Source organism: Hevea brasiliensis, chromosome 16 (genome assembly GCF_030052815.1).
Source record: "Hevea brasiliensis isolate MT/VB/25A 57/8 chromosome 16, ASM3005281v1, whole genome shotgun sequence".
NCBI lineage: Eukaryota > Viridiplantae > Streptophyta > Magnoliopsida > Malpighiales > Euphorbiaceae > Hevea > Hevea brasiliensis.
In genome coordinates, this window is record NC_079508.1 from 68,796,173 (window position 1) to 68,818,397 (window position 22,225).

The 22,225-nt window shown below is 29.2% G+C and overlaps 2 protein-coding genes across 3 annotated transcripts; both read left to right on the plus strand.

Annotated features, from left to right (window-relative positions):
* Nucleotides 1–9,625: 9,625 nt before the first annotated feature.
* On the plus strand, nt 9,626–13,922 carry LOC110657211 (uncharacterized). The gene is made up of 2 exons (XM_058138486.1): nt 9,626–11,540; nt 13,321–13,922. The coding sequence occupies exons 1-2, from the start codon at nt 9,626–9,628 to the stop codon at nt 13,920–13,922; spliced, it is 2,517 nt and encodes an 838-aa protein (XP_057994469.1).
* Nucleotides 13,923–19,848: 5,926 nt separating this feature from the next.
* Nucleotides 19,849–21,657, plus strand: LOC131174581 (elicitor-responsive protein 3-like). Of its 2 annotated transcripts, none has more exons than XM_058138337.1 (5): nt 19,849–20,004; nt 20,449–20,514; nt 20,799–20,925; nt 21,043–21,157; nt 21,408–21,657. In XM_058138337.1, exons 1-5 carry the CDS (start codon nt 19,950–19,952, stop codon nt 21,453–21,455), a joined length of 411 nt encoding a protein of 136 aa, XP_057994320.1. In that variant the 5' UTR covers nt 19,849–19,949; the 3' UTR covers nt 21,456–21,657. The 2 variants fall into 2 exon arrangements, with proteins under 2 accessions (XP_057994320.1, XP_057994319.1); XM_058138336.1 differs by having other exon boundaries at nt 19,916–20,124.
* The last annotated feature ends 568 nt before the right edge of the window (nt 21,658–22,225 follow it).

Consider the following 22,225-nt stretch of genomic DNA (forward strand, 5'->3'; position numbering starts at 1 on the left):
ACTGACGAGGAACATTTGCAACAGAACCTTGTGACCCCATCTGTGGCTCACTGAACACGGGGCATTCCCTAGCAAAGTGACCTGGTTGGCCACACCTGAAGCATACTCCTGAACCCATCAGACAAGGTCCTGAATGTCCTCTTCCACACTGTGCACAAGGTGCAAAGGAGGATCCTGAACCAGACCCAGAACTGCTGCACCCCGAACTATGACCACTGCTGGATCCATACCCTGGCCTGAACCCTCGAGGTTTGTGTCTAAAACCACTCTTCTTGTTTCTACTTTTTCCTCTGTAATTACTCTGGCCACCACTGTCCGGAGTACCCATGTGGGGAACACCTGAAGAACCCTCTGCTCTGTTTTTCTTTGCTCTTCCGCTGTCATCCACAGCATAGCTAATCTCAATCTGTTTGGCTCGATCAACTACCACATCAAAAGATTGATCAGACATCATGGCCAGGTTTGCATACCTCCTATCAAGCCCCTTTAGGAACCTCTTCACCTTCATAGTTTCTGTAGCTACTGCTGTAGGGGCATACCTGCTCAATTCCAGAAATTCTGTAGTATATTCATCTACAGGCCTGCCATTCTGTCTTAAGGCCTCAAAGGTCCACTGCTTTTGATCTCTGAAGCTTTCTGGCACAAACCGATTGATGAACAGTTCCACAAACTGAGTCCACGACAAACTGTCCATCCGAGGTAATATGTAGTCATTCATCCATTGTCTAGGCATAGGCCCCATGACATGCTGCACACACTCTATAAGTTTTCTATCAGTCAACTGTAATTCTGTTCCTGCCTGTCTGTAGGAATCCAAAAACCGATATGCATCATCTGACACATCATAAGTACCAGGCACTAACTTCCTGAAATTGATGATCTGTTTGTAAGGTTCCCCTCTTGGTGCGGTGGACTGCTGCTGCTGTGGAGGGTGGACCATATACTGTGCCATCATGTCGATGGTTCTCTGTAACCCAGCTAGAGTAGTTGCCATGGGGTCCATGGGACCCTGTGCCATAAAAGACTGATCCTGAACTGGTGGTAGCTGCTCTTCTACTTGAGCAGCTCTAGGCCTCCTACCCTGCCTCCTCGGGGCAGGCGCCTCATCTTGTGCTGACACCTCGTCAGGCACATCCGTTCTCGTGCAAGGCGGCTCTCCGCTTACGCATTTTCCTGAAATTCAGCAGCATTAGCCCACAAAATTCAAAACTACACATTACACAACTCTATGGACTCATATTTACACACAATATATGAAGCAGAAACTAGAAGCAAAGATGACAATGCAAGACGAATGTGGACCCTATTTTCTACATGTGACTCCTAGTAGACTCTTCCCAACACTTAGACAATTTTTCCCTATGAATCTGGAGCCTAAGCTCTGATACCACATTTGTCACGACCCAACCTATGGGCCGGACCGGCACTAGGACCTGGGCCAGCCTAAAGCCCCCGAGGCCCGTAGTAAGCCTAACTATTCATTAATTCAACTCTAAGGCCCATTTGGGCCCAATTTCAAGAAATCAACTAGACAGAGTCCGGCCATAAAGTTGACCTTTCAATAGGGAGTTTTTGACTCACTCGACTTGAAAACAAAATGTATCATCAATTGGGGAGCTCAGCTCACCCTCCACATACTCATATCAACATAAAGATAAATGGGAGCTCAACTCCCTCATCCAATCCATCAACATGCATATAATAATTTTACAGGTCCACATAACAATTTATATTACAGACTCGAATCAATTAAATATTTCTAACACATGCGGAAATTCTAGAAGTTTATAGAATTACACAAACATGAGATAATGACCTGCGAGGGAGAAAAGCAGGTTAACTTAAAAAATATCCTCCTGTGGCCTGGAAAAATGTTGAACAGGAGTGAGCGTTCGACTCAGAGAGTAAAATATCAATTTTAACCATAATCTCTATAACTATCTAAAACTAATGCACCCTGTAGAGTGAAATGCAACACCAGCAATAATTTCACATCATAACATCAAAAAGGTAATTTGGAGCACTCACACACCCAGTAATATCAATCATAATATATAGGAGCTGATCCCCTATACAGCTCTCTTAAATCCAACCTGGTGCCAGCGAAGAACTCAACCCGGACTTTCACTTAATAAACCAAATCGGGGTCCCAGCGAAGAACTCAAGCCGTGACTACCCCCGAAGGATCAGGTCCCAGCGAAGATCTCAAGCCGTGACTACCCGGTCTATCCATAGTCCACATCACATCACACGCACGCCAACGCACGCACACTGCTCCAAATTACCACAACAACATACATGGCACTTTCACAGTTATGAATGCAACATAAATCGTGCCTAAAGTTTATCTACATAGATATATGCATATAAGTGATGCATGGGCATGCTTGAACATTTAATAATAGTGAAATTACAATTAAAATTAATATTTTACTCACAGACTGGACAACGGTCACTGTGGCGGCTGGGGGGAGGAAGAAGGCTGTCCCGGCTCACCTGACAATTACATTACAATTATTTAACACAATTGACTCAATATAAATCATGAAAAGACCAAATACGTCCTAAGTCGTGCCGAAAATCCGGCAGAGTCTCCCCTATACCTAGGACCTACCCAACCTGCAAAAGGACTCAAAACACACTTCTATATTCACAATCCATATATCCACAACTCAATCACATCACACAGCCCCACCTGGGCTCATCAAATCAGTCATCCATCAAAATATGTAAAATTATACGTAAAATTTCAATTTAGTCCTTATAATTGATCATTTTTGCAAAAACTGCCCAAATAAGCTCTAAAAATTCTAAAACTTTGCCCTGCGGTCCTTAGCAATATTACTAGGCTATTGCAAAAAGAATCATAATTTTCTGAGCTACCACGAATATTTTATGAATTTTAATCCTATTTAAGCACAAGAAAATTACGAAAAAGCAAGGTTCAGGTTTACCTTTGCCGATTCCGACTTCGGGAACGCGCTCGGGATGTCTGACAATGGGGGGTAGCCAAAACCTCGATTCAATTCGGAGACTTTTTCCGGTAGCCGGTCTGTCTGGTCGGAAATTCACAGACCCGGACAACTGTCGAATTTCCGCGAATTGAAGATACCTACACGAAGCCCATAACACAGGGGTTAGTACATAAATTTTTCAGAATTTTCTAAGCTCATTAAATGCTCGGAAAAATACTGCGAAGTTTCGTGGGACCCACCGAAAAACGGTGTTGGAAAATTTTGAAATTTATATCCCCGCGAAGCTCTCGACGAGTGGAGCGCTCTGGTACTCTCGGTTTTCTAGTGGGGTGTACGGTTTGTGAAAAATCTAGCCCAAAAGTCAAAATGGGCTAAAACTTCCCGGGCAAAAATTGGACAAAGCGCTCGATGGATTTCGGTGTTCTTGGTGTCTATGGAAAGCTCTCGACGAGTAGATGAGTTTAGACACAAGACACGGTCCGATTGGTGGTCGGATCGGCCGGATTTCGGCCGGGAAGACGAAATGGTGCGCTTGCGCGTCGCGTCGCTTCCGGCGCCGTTTTCCGGCGTTCCAGGCGGCGGCCGGTGAGCTGGGACGGCTGGGGATTGGCGCCTGCGAGCTGGGGTGGCAGGGGAGGTGGTGGCGCTGCAAGGGGAGGAGAGAGGGGAGAGAAAACGGGAGAGGAAGAGAGGAGGGTCGGGACGCGCAGGAAGAAGAAGGAAGAAAAAGAAAAGGCCGGTCCGATTCGATCGGTCCGATCTGGTCTGGTTCGATTCGGCCGGTTCTATTCATAATACAAAATTTTGAATTTTTACGCTGCCTTGGGACCGAAAACGAGGTCCAAAAATTTCAAAAAAATTCTAGAAAACTCAGAAAAATTTGTACACTCCAAATATATTTTTAGTTTTGCCACGTGGTTTTTAAATAAATTTTTAAAAATCATCAAAGTTTATATTTTCGGAAAATCGAACTCGATTTTTAAAATCCAAAAAATCTCAAATAATTTCTTAAAATTTAAATAAAATTAAAATATCAATATTACTCATAAAATAATAAATTTAAAATTTTTGGGGTGTTACAAAAAATATATTTTGGATTTTGTAACATCTTGATAAAAAAAGTCTTAGTTATTTTAATTTTAGAGAAACTTTGATATATTATTATTATTTTTAAATATATCCATTTCTCTAGTTTATTATTATTAAATTTTCCTCAAAAGTTATTATTATATTTCTATTTTGATAATGACTATACGTGTTTGCATCTTTCAAATAATGATTAATAGGAAAATCTTTTTCTTTCAAAAAAAAAAAAGAAAAATATATTTTGGATTTTGTAACATCTTGATAAAAAAAGTCTTAGTTATTTTAATTTTAGAAAAACTTTGATATATTATTATTATTTTTAAATATATCCATTTCGCTAGTTTATTATTATTAAATTTTCCTCAAAAGTTATTATTATATTTCTATTTTGATAATGATTATACGTGTTTGCATCTTTCAAATAATGATTAATAGGAAAATCTTTTTCTTTCAAAAAAAAAAAAGAAAAATATATTTTGGATTTTGTAACATCTTGATAAAAAAAGTCTTAGTTATTTTAATTTTAGAGAAACTTTGATATATTATTATTATTATTATTAAATATATCCATTTCGCTAGTTTATTATTATTAAATTTTCCTCAAAAGTTATTATTATATTTCTATTTTGATAATGACTATACGTGTTTGCATCTTTCAAATAATGATTAATAGGAAAATCTTTTTCTTTCAAAAAAAAAAAGAAAAATATATTTTGGATTTTGTAACATCTTGATAAAAAAAGTCTTAGTTATTTTAATTTTAGAGAAACTTTGATATATTATTATTATTATTATTAAATATATCCATTTCGCTAGTTTATTATTATTAAATTTTCCTCAAAAGTTATTATTATATTTCTATTTTGATAATGACTATACGTGTTTGCATCTTTCAAATAATGATTAATAGGAAAATCTTTTCTTTCAAAAAAAAAAGAAAAATATATTTTGGATTTTTAACATCTTGATAAAAAAAGTCTTAGTTATTTTAATTTTAGAGAAACTTTGATATATTATTATTATTTTTAAATATATCCATTTCGCTAGTTTATTATTATTAAATTTTCCTCAAAAGTTATTATTATATTTCTATTTTGATAATGACTATACGTGTTTGCATCTTTCAAATAATGATTAATAGGAAAATCTTTTTCTTTCAAAAAAAAAAAGAAAAATATATTTTGGATTTTGTAACATCTTGATAAAAAAAGTCTTAGTTATTTTAATTTTAGAGAAACTTTGATATATTATTATTATTTTTAAATATATCCATTTCGCTAGTTTATTATTATTAAATTTTCCTCAAAAGTAATTATTATATTTCTATTTTGATAATGACTATACGTGTTTGCATCTTTCAAATAATGATTAATAGGAAAATCTTTTTCTTTCAAAAAAAAAAAAGAAAAATATATTTTGGATTTTGTAACATCTTGATAAAAAAAGTCTTAGTTATTTTAATTTTAGAGAAACTTTGATATATTATTATTATTTTTAAATATATCCATTTCGCTAGTTTATTATTATTAAATTTTCCTCAAAAGTTATTATTATATTTCTATTTTGATAATGACTATACGTGTTTGCATCTTTCAAATAATGATTAATAGGAAAATCTTTTTCTTTCAAAAAAAAAAAAAGAAAAATATATTTTGGATTTTGTAACATCTTGATAAAAAAAGTCTTAGTTATTTTAATTTTAGAGAAACTTTGATATATTATTATTATTTTTAAATATATCCATTTCGCTAGTTTATTATTATTATAATTAATTTATATTTATAAAATGTATTTTAATTTTTATCTTTCTAATTTACAAGAACAAATTCTCCGTTCTTCGTAGCTCTACAGTTTTTCTTGGAATATTCCCCAGTAAAGTACTGTTGCATCATACTTTCACCCGTTTTGGATAAATTGTGAAGTGATTCCATCTTCCATGTCCTCCCCAGTCCACCCGTCAAACTTGTTTATCACCGGCGCCAGGGACGGAGGGAGGTTAGGGCTAAGGGCCCTCTAAAATTTTAAAAACTTTTATGAGTATAGTGATAATTTTTTAAAAATAAATATTTTATAAAATAATTTACATTTTAATACTTAATATTTTATGAAGTATATAATTTAATTTATATATTCTCAAAATCAAATAAATTAATTTCTCACTTTATAATCTATCAATAATATAATTTATATCATATCCCCCATAAGTTTCTAAAATTAAAAAATTATCCATAAATTTAATGTATTTTTTTTAAATTACTATTTACCCTAGACAATTTTTAAAATTAAAATTTTAGTTTTTTTTACAAAATTATTATTTGTCCAATATTTTTATCTTTGTGCAAATTTCATATAGTTTAATTTTGAAATCTTAATATTTTATATTTTTATTTTAGTCCCTATATTTTTATAAAAATTATTTATTCTCTCCCCTCAAATGATAGATTTCTAGTTCTACATCTGTTTCAATTGAAATAATTAAATTATAAGGTAGTTTCTCACTTTTTAAATTATATATATACAGAGAGAGATTTATTAGACAAATATGAGTGTGATAAAACATATTTAAAATTAAGATGGATAGAATAACTTTTTATATTTTTTTTAATTAAATTTACTTTTCATTATTGTTTTTAAAAAAAATAAATTTGAGATAAATTAAAAAAAATTTTCAATTTTAGGCCATTATAGTAAATCATAATATAAAACATTTACTGTTTTTTTAAATTAACAATAATTTTATTTAATTTTTAGCAAATCAATTTTGTAAAAAAAAATTAAGATGCTTAATTTTGTTGTTATAGATTAATTGTAACAACAAAAAAATTTTCTTATCAATTTTTATTTATTTAACAAATAATATATTTTAAATAAATATTATTTAATTGGAACCTCGCTGGCACCAGAGCAAAAAGAAAGGGAGAGGAAGGAAGACGTGAGGGAGAGAAGGACCATCGGGAAGAAAGGGTCTGTTGCTGTTTTGAAAAACTAATTTTTTTCCCCTTTTTTTTTTTTACTTTTAATTACACCATAACTTCCTAAATTTTTATAATTTATTCACTTAGGTCCTTTTTCTCTATTTAAATTGGCCGAAATTACTTTTATTATATTTAAATTAAATAAATTTTGGTAATAATAATAATAATAATACACTAAAAAAATTTAATTATTTTTACATATAATATAATTTAATTTTAAACAACTCTAACTGAATTTAATAATACAAATAACAATTAAATAATAATAATAATACATTTAAAATAATATTCATTTAAAAAATATCATTATTAAAATATTAATTTAATATAATGAATAAAATGATAATAAATTAATAATTTAATTAAAAATATTTTATAAAAAAAATTAGGTAGTTACATTAATGTTCTAAGGGTGGCTTTTAGAACGCCACTTGCTTTTCATTTTCGTCAAAAAAGAAAATGATTAATACTCTATTTGGGATCAAGATTGAGATATATCAAAATACACTGTTTAAATATTATTATTTTTAACATAATTTAAAAACTGTTTAAAAAAATTACATAATTACTTAAAAATTTTTAATTTAATTATAAAAACTTTTCAAAATATCAAGCAAGAAATAAGTAGTCACTAGCCAAGATCCGTCCACGAAACTTAGAAAGAAAATGATGGGGCAGACACAACACATGGCCTTATCTCTTTCCTTCATATATTCATGTGGCAAGACCATGATTGGCGGAAGAAAAAGCTGACTACTGAAAGCTTGACTCGGAGTCAACTTAGAAAATACGATCGTTTAATTCTTTCGGTTCATCAAATGAATAGGCTAAACAGCAGAAAATTTGGACCGTTAATAAGATTAAAGTTCACAATACCATACCTAAAATTATATATAAAAAAAATCATTAGTCAACAGTAGACAATGAGGTCCATTATCCCCATGTCGAAATTTCAATATTATCATGAATCAGATATTGTATAAAATTCAATTTCCTTAATTTAATATAAATATTCGATTATTAGAAATTTAAAAAAAATACTATTTTTTATATAATTAAAATTTAAAATAAAATATTTAATCGGATTTGATATATAAAAATTTAATGGTTTTTATATGTAAATTATTATACAAATTATAAAATGTAAATATCATATTTAATGAATAAAATAAATATTATTTTAAATATATTTAATAAATTTTCGATAATGAAGGTTAGTTAATATGTCATATATATGCCTTCGATGATAGGCCATTGGCGTATCAATGCCACCGCGTATTGGCGTTATATGTCATAGAGATATCTTTAGAATTTTCCACGCTTCTGAACGTTGTCTTAAAAAATATAAGTTTATAAATATATTTTACAATAATTATAATTTTTTTTTAATTATAAAGGTATAGATAATTTAAAAAAAAATTTAAATCAGAAATTCTTTTATTATTTGCATACGAGTATTTTTTTTAAATTTTTAAATATATTTTTAATAATTTTCTTTTATTTTCTATAGAAAATAAAAATTGAAATCTTAGATATGAAAAATAAAAAATTATTTTCCATAAGTAAACAAATAAAATATGTATCATTAAATCAAAATATTATTTACTAAAAAATATATTTTGAATAAAAATTAAAAAAATTAAATATAGTAAATGATTCAAATCTTACTATCTACAATACCAATAAATAGTTGATGAAAATTTTAACATGTAAAAAAAAAAAATATATATATATATATATATATATATATATTAATTAGGATTACCATCAATTCGATTTTAATTTAAAATTAAACCGTTAATAATTATTGGTGAAAAAATAAAGAAAATAAAATGAGAGGGAGTTATTAGGAGAGAGAAAATCTCACTTATAACTACTCAATAATTAAAGAGATGAGGAAAAAAAAATGAAAGAGAATGATTTCTAGAAAGAATGAGAAGACTCTCTCTCTATCTAAAATACTAGACTTTTGCATACAAAATAAGAATTTATATTTAATAAATTAATATAAAGATTTTAGACCTTGCATACAAAATAAAACAGCGTGGACATAGGGCAACTAGCAATGGATCAACCCAAGTTGAGTAATTTGTTTTTTAATCTTACAGTGCAATGGTGGTGGGCTAAAACTTTTTGGTTTTTAAATTATTTTTTAAATATTATTAAAAAAATAATTTAAAAATATTTTTATTTTAATATTTTTATAACTAATATTTATAAAATTTAATTTTAAATTATTTTTAATTAATATATTAAAAAAAAAATACTTTTCTCAACAATATTAAATACTTTATTACAAAAATAATAATTAGCGTGAAGTCCAAGTTCAGCGTGAAGTCCACGCTAATTAATGCCATCGGACGTCAGAAGTCTTGGATGAATCGTTTCTTAATTAATTCCAAAATGGAAAATTAAACCCACATCGCTTTTGTGGCCCAAGCTTTGCTTTTGCATAGAAATCTTGGCAAGGTCTTTAGCAAAAGTCTAAGTAAACATTCCAATTTCACACGGAAAACCCATTTGAAAATACCCCTTGCCCCTGACTAATCTAGCCCCAACAAATCACATAAGCATTTAAAAGCTGAAACGATGAGTCTCATCAATGCTCTTCCTCACATTCTCCTTTCTCTTACCCTCATTTTTACCGCTATCCATGCAGCCACTTTTGATGTTGTGAACCAATGTACCGATACAGTTTGGGCTGCAGCCTCACCTGGGGGTGGGCGTCGTCTAGACTCAGGCCAAACTTGGACATTTGACGTAGCACCAGGCACTGTAACGGCTCGAATTTGGGGCCGAACCAATTGCAACTTTGATGGCAACGGATGTGAGACGGGCGATTGTAACAAGGCTCTAGAATGCCAAGGCAGCGGTTCACCACCAAATACCTTGGCCGAATTTGCACTCAATCAGGCCTTCAACTTGGAATATCTAGACATATCTCTTGTTGATGGGTTTAACATTCCAATTGATTTCAGCCCCACTACTGGCGGCTGTCGTGGAATCCGATGTGCAGCTGATATTATTGGGCAATGTCCTAATGAATTGAAGGTCCGTGGAGGGTGCAATGGTCCATGCCCCGTCTTCAAGACTGAGGAGCATTGTTGCAATTCTGGCAAATGTAGCCCTACAAATTTCTCCAAGTATTTCAAGGAAATGTGCCCAGATGCTTATAGTTACCCGAAGGATGACCTTACAAGTCTGTTTACTTGCCCTACTGGCACTAACTATAAGGTTATATTCTGCCCTTATAAGAACTTCACCTTTGACCATGCAGCCACATTTGACATAACCAACAAATGCCCTTACACAGTCTGGGGAGCTGCCTATCCCGGCGGTGGCAAGGAACTTAAAACCGGTGAGACATGGACCATTAGTGCTAATCCTGGAACTACCCAAGGTCGCATTTGGGCTCGTACCAAATGTCAATTTGATGCTTCTGGGAAAGGCAAGTGCGAGACTGGTGATTGCAATGGGCTTCTTGTTTGTCAAGACTACGGTGCAGCCCCTCACACCTTAGCCGAATACGCACTAGACCAGTTTGAACACCAAGATTTTATCGATATCTCTGTGATTGATGGGTTTAACGTTCCTATGGAGTTTAGTTCAGCTTCAGGAAGCTGCACCAGAGTGATCAAATGCACTGCTGATATTATTGGGCAATGTCCTAATGAATTGAAGGTCCCTGGAGGGTGCAATGGTCCATGCCCCGTCTTCAAGACTGAGGAGCATTGTTGCAAATCTGGCACATGTAGCCCTACAAATTTCTCCAAGTATTTCAAGGAAAGGTGCCCAGATGCTTATAGTTACCCGAAGGATGACCCTACAAGTCTGTTTACTTGCCCTACTGGCACTAACTATAAGGTTATATTCTGCCCTTATAAGAACATCACCTTTGCCCATGCAGCCACATTTGACATAACCAACAAATGCCCTTACACAGTCTGGGGAGCTGCCTCTCCCGGCGGTGGCAAGGAACTCAAAACCGGTGAGACATGGACCATTAGTGCATATCCTGGAACTACCCAAGCTCGCATTTGGGCTCGTACCAACTGTCAATTTGATGCTTCTGGGAAAGGCAACTGCGAGACTGGTGATTGCAATGGGCTTCTTGTTTGTCAAGACTACGGTGCAGCCCCTCACACCTTAGCCGAATACGCACTAGACCAGTTTGAACACCAAGATTTTATCGATATCTCTGTGATTGATGGGTTTAACGTTCCTATGGAGTTTAGTTCAGCTTCAGGAAGCTGCACCAGAGTGATCAAATGCACTGCTGATATTATTGGGCAATGTCCTCATGAATTGAAGGTCCCTGGAGGGTGCAATGGTCCATGCCCCGTCTTCAAGACTGAGGAGCATTGTTGCAATTCTGGCACATGTAGCCCTACAAATTTCTCCAAGTATTTCAAGGAAAGGTGCCCAGATGCTTATAGTTACCCGAAGGATGACCCTACAAGTCTGTTTACTTGCCCTACTGGCACTAACTATAAGGTTATATTCTGCCCTTGAAGCAAATTGGAGTATTAATTAATGGAAGTATTTTATAGTTATACCATAATTTAGTAATACGGGAGCTCAATATGGCTAGCTTCTTGAGCACATGTAGCATTGTGCAAATGTTTGTATACTTTTGAGCATCAATAAATGTTGAGTACGAGTGACTATTATAATAATAAATTAATTTACAAATTAACTTTGCATCTCTTTAATTCTTTTTCATTTTTGTTTTATTGGCTGGTGTTTATGCATATATATCTTATACTTGTCTTTTTTTCAGAAGGAAAAGTAAAGGTTTTCATTGAATGAAAAATAATGAAATTAAATGATATAATATCTTTTTATAATATTAAATTTTATTTTAGAAAAGTTTTATATAAACTTTTAAAGCTAAATTTATGAATAGCTATGTAATTGATTTGATTTGAAGATGCAAGTTTAGATGATGAAATATTTGAATTGAGTAAATGATACGACGCACACTTTATTTAGTGATAATTTTTAATCACTGATTTTACTTTATGATATTTTTACGAGTTTGATTTATTAATTATCAAAATAATATTTTAAAAAAAAAACTTGTTAGCAGCGATATACATAAAATCACAAGAAATTAGGAGCACATGATTCTCAAAAATAAATATTTACTTTAAAAAAATAATAGATTTGAGTAGAGATTGTTACATCTGGTTTGAAACTAAGATGATCCATCCGAATTCTAAATTAATTAAAATTGAATTGAATAAAATCATAATTCAATTAAAATTGGACTGATTAAGTTTGGTTTGATTTCAAATCAAAATATACTAATTTTTTTTATTAAAAATAAGAATTTTTAGAAAATTAACCATTAGACTTAATAAGAAAGGAGACCAAGGCCAAAATTAGGATTACCAGCAATTCGATTTTAATTTAAAATCAAACCGTTAATAATTATTGGTAAAAAAGTAAAGAAAAAAAAATGAGAGGGAGTTATTATGAGAGAGAAAATCTCACTTATAACTATTCAATAATTAAAGAGATGAGGGAAAAAAAATGAACGAGAATGATTTCTAGAAAGATCTCTCTTTAAAATCCCTAGCAAGACTTTTGCGTACAAAATAAGATTTTATATTTAATAAATTAATATAAAGATTTTAGACCTTGCATACAAAATAAAACAGCGTGGACATAGGGCAACTAGCAATGGATCAACCCAAGTTGAGTAATTTGTTTTTTAATCTTACAGTGCAATGGTGGTGGGCTACAACTTTTTGGTTTTTAAATTATTTTTTAAATATTATTAAAAAAATAATTAAAAAATATTTTTATTTTAATATTTTTATAACTAATATTTATAAAATTTAATTTTAAATTATTTTTAATATTTTTAATTAATATATTAAAAAAAAATACTTTTCTCAACAATATTAAATACTTTATTACAAAAATAATAATTAGCGTGAAGTCCAAGTTCAGCGTGAAGTCCACGCTAATTAATGCCATCGGAAGTCAGAAGTCTTGGATGGATCGTTTCTTAATTAATTCCAAAATGGAAAATTAAACCCACATCGCTTTTGTGGCCCAAGCTTTGCTTTTGCATAGAAATCTTGGCAAGGTCTTTAGCAAAAGTCTAAGTAAAAATTTCAATTTCACACGGAAAACCCATTTGTAAATACCCCTTACCCTTGACTAATCTAGCCCCAACAAATCAAATAAGCATTTAAAAGCTGAAACGATGGGTCTCATCAATGCTCTTCCTCACATTCTCCTTTCTCTTACCCTCTTTTTTACCGCTATCCATGCAGCCACTTTTGATGTTGTGAACCAATGTAACTATACAGTTTGGGCTGCAGCCTCAACTGGGGGTGGGCGTCGTCTAGACTCAGGCCAAACTTGGATATTTGACGTAGCACCAGGCACCGCAGGGGCTCGAATTTGGGGCCGAACCAATTGCAACTTTGATGGCAACGGATGCGAGACGGGCGATTGTAACAAGGCTCTAGAATGCCAAGGGGGCGGTTCACCACCAAATACCTTGGCCGAGTTTGCACTCAATCAGCCCAACAACTTGGACTATCTAGACATATCTCTTGTTGATGGGTTTAACATTCCAATTGATTTCAGCCCCACTACTGGTGGCTGTCGTGGAATCCGATGTGCTGCTGATATTAATGGACAGTGCCCAGACCAGTTGCAGGCTCCTGGAGGCTGCAATAATCCTTGTGCTGTATTTAAAACCAATCAATATTGTTGCTTTGATGGTTCTGGAAGCTGTGGCCCAACCGATTTCTCCAAGTTCTTCAAAGATAGATGCCCAGATGCTTATAGTTACCCTTTTGATGATCAGACCAGCACATTTACTTGTCCTAGTGGAACCAATTACAAGGTTACATTTTGTCCATGAATTCCTACTTTCTTTCATGGGAGAAGAGAATAGAAGATAGTTAATGATATAGAATAAAAAAGATTAAGAGCTCCCATCATAAACCCAATAAGTTGACGCATTTATATCCATGCTAATTACAAGTTACACATATATTGTTGCATGGATATATTACTGATGCTATTAATAAATTGTTTTTTCTTGATTTGAAAATTAGGCATGGTTGCATTAAAATAATTAATTTATGTATTAACAGATGAAATTGCGCTTAGTATAATCGATTTTCACAATCATTTGATTCAAAAGTTAAAAAGTTAAAAAGTACGAATTCTATAATTAATACACTTAGTACGTGGCACGTCTGTTTGCCATCCAAATTGTTTTTACAGCAAGGCAAAATCATTGGTTGTTTCTTCTTTGGCTTTCAAAGCAGTGCTCTAAAGTCCAACGATTTGAATATGAATTCAAAATTGACGAATGAAGGGATACATCTTATAGTATTATTTATGGCTTTCTATAAAAACAAGGAAGCAACTTATATATATATATATATATATATATATATATATATATATATATATATATATATATATATATGTTATCTACTAATAATTAATTCATTTAGCAAATAAAAAAGTGACATTTAATGAAATTAATATTAATGAAATAAATTTTGATGTTTGAGTTTCTATTTTATAACACAATATAATGAAATAATTAAATAATATTTTCTTTTAAATAATACTGCATTAATATAAAAAAAATAAACTTTATTTAACTAAAATTTTTTCACTTAGGACTATCAAATTTATATTTAATGAATTTGAAATTAATAATATTTAAATTATCAAATTAAATGAAGTAAATATTTTTTTTCTGAGATTTTGCAAACATTTTAGTTAGAAAATTTTTATATATACTTAATTTATCATGAATTTAATAAATAATAAATATCATGAGATTTATATAAAAATAAATAAATTTTATATAATTATATTTCAAATTCATAATTGATCAAATTAAAATAAATTTTCCTCAAAAGTTATTATTATATTTCAATTCTGATAATGACTATAAGAGTGTGGGTCTTTCAAATAATGACTAACCGTAAAATCTTTTTCTTAAAAAAAAAAAAAAAGAAAAATATATTTTAAATTTTGTGGCATCCTGATAAAAAAGTCTTAGTTATTTTAATTTTAGAGAAACTTTAATATATTATTATTTTTTTTAAAATATATCAATTTTGCTAATTTATTATCATTATAATAATTAATTTATATTTATAAAATGTATTTTAATTTTTATCTTTCTAATTCAAAGAGACTTTACAAAAACAAATTCTCCATGCTTCGTAGCTCTACAGTTTTTCTTAGAATATTCCCCATTAGATTCTCATATTTTATTAAATTTAATTATTTAATCACTACTTTTTTAAAATTGAATTAAAATGCCAATGTATTTTGTAAAATAAAAACTCTTTAATTTTTTTATTATATTTTTAATAAAGAAAATATTAATCAATTTATTTTAATCTAAATCATAAAGACAGTTAAAATTAAGTGATTAAATAATATAAATAATTAAAACTATGGAAATTAAATAGTATAAATATCTAAGGATAAATAGATAAAACTATTTTAATTGAATTTTAAAAAAATAACTAAATAGTTGATCTTAGCCAATTATAAACCTAATAGTAATTTATTTATTTATTTATTTATTTTATGTCTTCCAACTGTTCCCACTTTCATTTTCTTACTTTTTTCTATCCCCATGTCTTTCTAAACTATTTAGATTTTATCATATCAGTATATAAAAAATTTAAAGTCGCTTTTAATTTAAATGAGATATATAAAGTTAAAATTTGATTTCCCATATCATTGATGAGAAGTAAACGACTTTTTCCCTATTTTTTTGTCTCTAATTTTCTCCTTTAACGGATAGTAATCATTTTCATTGCCTTTTTCTGGTTTTTTTTTTTTTAAGTTAATAATGGTAGTTCTTTTAAATTAATTGATTTTTTCATAGATTTGATTATTTTTTATTTTCTTTGATGAAAATTTTGGTCTGGTGTAACTTTTGTTCATGTTCTCACAATAACATTTCGCACTTTTTATGGTTTCTTGAAAATTTTTATTTTAACGTATTTAATGTATAAGATAATTTTTAAGTAATTATGAATATTAAATTGAGTTTATGTTATACCAATTTTCATATGGTAAAGAACTTTTTGAACGATTTATTTAAAACTTTTGTTTGTTTCATAAAAAATAATTTTTATATGAAAAATATTTTTTACTATGAAAATATTTTTTATTATTTTATTGTAATATTAAATTAATGATGTGTATTTATTTTATATATACATATAAGTATGTCTATATTTTAATAAAATTATCAAAATTTAGAAAATGAAAAATGATTTTCTCTATTTAAAAATAGAAGTCATTTTCCTTAAATATGACTTAATTTTCTCTTTGATTAGAAAAATATTTTCTGTTAATTAATTTTTTTTAGTGTTCGAAAAAACAAAAAATATGAAAAATATTTAAAAAAAATATATTTTTCGTGAAACAAATGGAGCAAAAGATTATTGAGATTTTTACTCATTTACGGCATTTATATATGAAAGATATATAAATGATTTTTTTTTTAATTTATTTTCTTTGTAAGACGTATCTATTTTATTCTTCAAACTTTAAAATGAGTGTAGATATATGAGCAGGTTGATATTTTTTATTTTATAGTATTTATCTCTATCTGTACTCAGATTATATAAATGAAATCTTGGACTAAAAAGAGAAAATCATTATTAAGATATAAAATAATGTCTATGTGAAATTTTACATGGGCTCCATTGATAATTAATCAAGTAATAATTATTATATATAATAAATAAAAATATAGAGATTATATTCCATACATATAAAATAAAACCGAGTATATATATAATACTTTATCTTGTAAAATTTAATTTGTGATTATTTTTGGATTGGGTAATTTTTTTTTTTTTTTGAAATTTTGGGGAAAGGAGATGCAGAAAACAGTTTGCAGGAAAAAGAAAATTAACAGTTGAATATTATATCAATACATCTCATGCTCAACCATTTAGAGTCTTTTTGATATTATAATTAAAAAATATATATTTTTAAATATATTAATTACATGTATTCTTATATATTTATATTTAGGATAAATTTTTTAAAGTATTTTTTAACAAGATAATCTCTGATTAATAATTAGAAGGAATTTTATTTTTATCGACTAGATTAATTTTATTATGTATAATTTATATAAATTTACCAAAAATGATAAATTTTTTATTTTAATGTTCTAAAAATAAAAAGTAATTGAATTGCTAATAAACATCTATCGCACTTATTTTGCATTAAAATTTTAAGACTAAAGCTGTTTTTTAAGGAAAAAATAGTATTTTAAATATTGTTAAAAAAATAATTTTAAAAAAATATTTTACTATTTTAATATTTTAATAATTAAAATTTATTAAATTTAATTTTAAATTAATTTTTAATTAATATTTTAAAAAAAATAATTTTTAAAACAATAATTTTAATAGTATTGCCAAACAAATCTTTAAACTTTCAATATAAAATAGCATTTGTTTAAAATATTTTTATTATTAATTATAATAAATATTATGTGTGAATTTTATCATGATTAAAAATAAAAAATATTTATTATATGTATAATGGTTATATTAAAAAAAAAAGTTTTTTTGTGTAATCATGAAAAAATCATGCAAGGTGGGTATCATTTTCTGCTTGAATCTTACATTATAAATAGTGAAAAAGCAAAAAAAAAAGAAAGATTATTTTTAAATAGAATTAAATAGAGTCTTATGATTTATATTTGATAAATTAATATCTTTTTTAAATTTGTTAATAAAAAGTGTATTAGTAATCGATAGTCGTGACCTCACGTTGCTCAGGAGTTATTAAAATTTCCAGACAAGGATTTGACTATCAAATAAATTCAACAGCTTCTTGTAATTATCAACTATCTGAGAGACTTTATTCAATGTATGTATAAATACACTTTCCTTTCGTCAAAAATGCTGAAAAAATAAGCCATTCATTGGAGTACTGCACAAACGACAACCGTCTAAATAATGAAGAAAATTTCGCAAAATTGACCTCTCTTATAGACTGATACTAGTGATGAATATTGAGGAGCTATTCTTCTCAAAAAAATAGAAGGAAAAAGACATATATGTGGTCATGCTAATGGATAATTTCCTAAGAAATGATGAGTTATCTGTGATGATAAAAAACAGTGCTCTATGAAATGAAATTTAGATTTTTTGATTCTATTTTTTATTGTCAGAGTGAACAGAGAATTGATTTAAAGCAGAAAAAAATTTATCATCTCTCAAAAAATAATTTATTATAAAATTAAAAATATTATGCATCTAATCTAAGAAATTAGTGTAAATTTAACTGCAATTAAGCTTTTTATTTATAAAATTTTAAATAAAAGTGAGTCGAAATATAAAATAATTTTAAAGTTCTAAAAATAAAAAGTAATTGAATTGCTAATAAACATCTATCGCACTTATTTTGCATTAAAATTTTAAGACTAAAGCTATTTTTTAAGGAAAAAAATATTATTTTAAATATTGTTAAAAAAATAATTTTAAAAAATATTTTATTATTTTAGTATTTTAATAATTAAAATTTATTAAATTTATTTTTAAATTTATTTTTAATTAATATTAAAAAAAAATACTTTTTAAAACAACAATTTTAATAGTATTGCCAAACAAATCTTTAAACTTTCAATATAAAATAGCATTTGCTTAAAATATTTTTATTATTAATTATAATAAATATTATGTGTGAATTTTATCATGATTAAAAATAAAAAATATTTATTATATATATAATGGTTATATTAAAAAAAATAATTTTTTATGTAATCATGAAAAAAATCGTGCAAGGTGGGTATCATTTTCTACTTGAATCTTACATTATAAATAGTGAAAAAGCAAAAAGAAAGAAAGATTATTTTTAAATAGAATTAAATAGAGTCTTATGATTTATATTTGATAAATTAATATTTTGGTTAAATTTGTTAATAAAAAGTGTATTAGTAATCGATAGCCGTGACCCCACATTGTTCAGGAGTTATTAAAATTTCCAGATAAGGATTTGACTATCAAATAAATTCCACAGCTTCTTGTAATTATCAACTATCTGAGAGACTTTATTCAACGTATGTATACATACACTTTCCTTTCGTCAAAAATGCTAAAAAAATAAGCCCTTCATTGGAGTACTGCACAAACGACAGCTGTCTAAATAATGAAGAAAATCTCACAAAATTCACACCCCTTATAGACTGATACTAGTGATGAATATTGAGGAGCTATTCTTCTCAAAAAAATAAAAGGAAAAAAGACATATATATGATCATGCTAGCGGATAATTCCCTAAGAAATGATGAGTTATTTATGATGATAAAAAATAGTACTCTATGAAATGAAATTTAGATTTTTTATTCTATTTTTTATTGTCAGAGTGAACAGAGAATTGATTTAAAGTAAAAAAAATTTATCATCTCTCAAAAAATAATTTATTATAAATTTAAATATATTATGCATCTGATTTAAGAAATTAATGTAAATTCAACTGTAATTAAACTTTTTATTTATCAAAAGTTAAATAAAAGTGAGTCGAAATATAAAATAATTTTTTTTTATAAATTTTCCTACAAACAAATATTGAAAAAAAAAAAGTCTCATTAAGCTTAAAATCAATTTTTCATCACATAAGCCCTTATACTTTCCTAATTAAGTCTAAATAAATTTATACTTAATAAAATAATAATTTTTTTATTAAAAATAACAATTTTAACATTAAATAATTTTTATTTTATTTTAAAAAATAATATTTTATTATTAAAAATTATATTTTATTAAATATGAATTTATTCGATCTTATCAAAAATTATAATTACTTATTTAACTCTAAACTTAATTTTTAAAAACATTATTAGCCTTCCTCGTTAATCATTCACTCTCCCTTTAAGATGCACAGACACCGAAAGGGCAGAGATCCAAGAACTCATTTCAATCTAAATTCCTGTGAGTTTTAAGTCTTTTCTTTTTCGCTTTTTGGATTCAATTCTGGTCCAAAAATGCCTCTAGGAACTCTTGAAGTCCTACTTGTTGGTGCTAAGGGTCTTGAAAACACTGATTTTCTCAGTAAGTTCAAATATATCTCGAAAAAATTTTTCGTTGTTTATTTGTTTGTTGATTATAAAATTGAGATGTGGGTTTTCAATAATAAGATCATTATGTCCATAATGAGTGATGTTAATAGATATTCATAAGCCTCTCTCTCTTTTATTTGATCTACCTTTTTGTGTGTTGTTCTTGATCTGTAATTTTCTTTACATCGACCATTTTCCTTGTAGCTGAATCAATCGCTTTGGTCTACCAGTGGAATGTTGTTTAGGTGTTTTTCCCCCCCTAATAATAATAATTCTGGATTGATTTTTGACGAAGTTAAAATTCTTATGTGAGCAGATGGCATCGACCCTTATGTCGTCCTCACTTGCCGTACCCAGGAGCAGAAAAGCAGTGTTGCTTCAGGTATTTATGTCTCTAATCGCTCTGAATTCTTAGCTGCATTTCTAATTTTTACTTATCAGATTAGATTAGAAAAGATCAAGTAATATGTTAATACTTGCTTTGGTGCGGTAAGCACAAGAGATTATTGGCAAAACTATGCCTTCAATATGTATGCAATTGGCCTTGCAGTCAAGTGGAGCGTTTGTACCCAAGATGGAGATCATACCCTTCTCCTTAAAATTTCTGTTGTGCAAAAGAAAAGTTATACAATTTTGTGCAATATTGACAAATATAAAATCCTACAGGGAAAGGGAGTGAACCAGAATGGAATGAGAATTTCTTATTTACGGTATCAGATGGTGTCACAGAACTCACATTGAAAATCATGGACAGTGATGTTGGTACTGCAGATGATTTTGTTGGAGAAGCAACGTGAGTGCAAGTTCCCTATCTATATGTACCAAATTAGAATCTTCATAAATTCGGTTGAATTTTCTATGCAACACTGAAAATATAAAATATTGATTACGGGTTCTGTGATCCATTCAGCATTCCCCTTGAGCCATTGTTTTTGGAAGGAAACCTCCCATCTACGGCATACAATGTTGTCAAAGAACAAGAATACAAGGGAGAGATTAGAGTGGGCCTCACCTTCACCCCAGAGGTAATTACTGTGTTTCTACCTAAGCATAAGGAAAAGGGGAAGAGTGTAGGATTATTGAAGATGATTCAGTTGTCGATTACTTTACTCCAAGTTAGCAAATCATGTTAAGTCACTTCTTCTTAGTTTATGTCTTCGTGGACAAACATTGAATCGATAGATAAATATAGTTTTTCTAGTTTTTCCAGGCCGTAATGATAATAGTGTTGTTTCTTATTCCTCATTCTAGTATTGTGAAAACCGTGGTTTCCAGGTAGAGATGGACAACGTCGGAGTGGATGGATACGATTTTCGGTTATAATATTAACTAGCATCTTGGTGTGGAAATGGCAAGGACTGCTTTTGGTTTGGAGATGGCAAAGAGACTCTGTTTTTAACGTCGATGTGTTGTGAGAACTTGTTTTGATGTTGCAAATAATACCGATGTGTTTTAAGAACCTTTTGGTGTTGATTGATTTGGATTTGTGTTTGGCATTAATAATAGTAATTGTTTTTTTTTTTTATATGTCTCAACAATTTTAATTAGAAAGTGTTAAAAAATTTAAATCATATTTTAATTATAAAAACTCTAAAATAATAAAATAATTTTATTTTTCATTCCCATGTCATGTTTTCCCTTCAAAATAATATGGTCTACGAAATCGTTTTCAGTGCAAGCCTTGCTGCTGGCTATATTGAACAATATGGAATACTTAAGCGAGACAAAGGCATAGGAGTCCTCCATTTTCATGAAGACTTGTACAAATGTTTGAAAACACTAAACAATACAAAACTATATAAACTACAAGACTAATAGATTAAGAAAATTATGGTCAAATGCTTCCTGCAAAATCATGAATCCTCTGTTCATTACACACATTGGGAAAATAAATCGTTTGGATCCTTGATGCTTCACTTTAAGAAAAGCAAAAAAAAAAAAAAAAAAAAAAGAACTTCGTTTTCTATTCATTGCTGTGAAAATGGAAGAAAGTACGACATGAACATATTGCATTTGGGAAAACTTTCGCACGGTTCTCGCCCCTACATCTTCTGAACAAACTACCAAAGTTGAAAGACTATTTTACAACGGTT

Bases quoted from the DNA above. Each gene is read 5' to 3' on its own strand.
- LOC110657211 (XM_058138486.1), top strand. From the start codon at position 9,626: ATGAGTCTCATCAATGCTCTTCCTCACATTCTCCTTTCTCTTACCCTC. The intron at 11,541-13,320 runs GCCCTTGAAGCA...CCGCTATCCATG, and splicing joins TAACTATAAGGTTATATTCT to CAGCCACTTTTGATGTTGTG.
- LOC131174581 (XM_058138336.1), top strand. From the start codon at position 20,058: ATGCCTCTAGGAACTCTTGAAGTCCTACTTGTTGGTGCTAAGGGTCTT. The intron at 20,926-21,042 runs GTGAGTGCAAGT...TGATCCATTCAG, and splicing joins GATTTTGTTGGAGAAGCAAC to CATTCCCCTTGAGCCATTGT. The intron at 21,158-21,407 runs GTAATTACTGTG...CGTGGTTTCCAG, and splicing joins GCCTCACCTTCACCCCAGAG to GTAGAGATGGACAACGTCGG.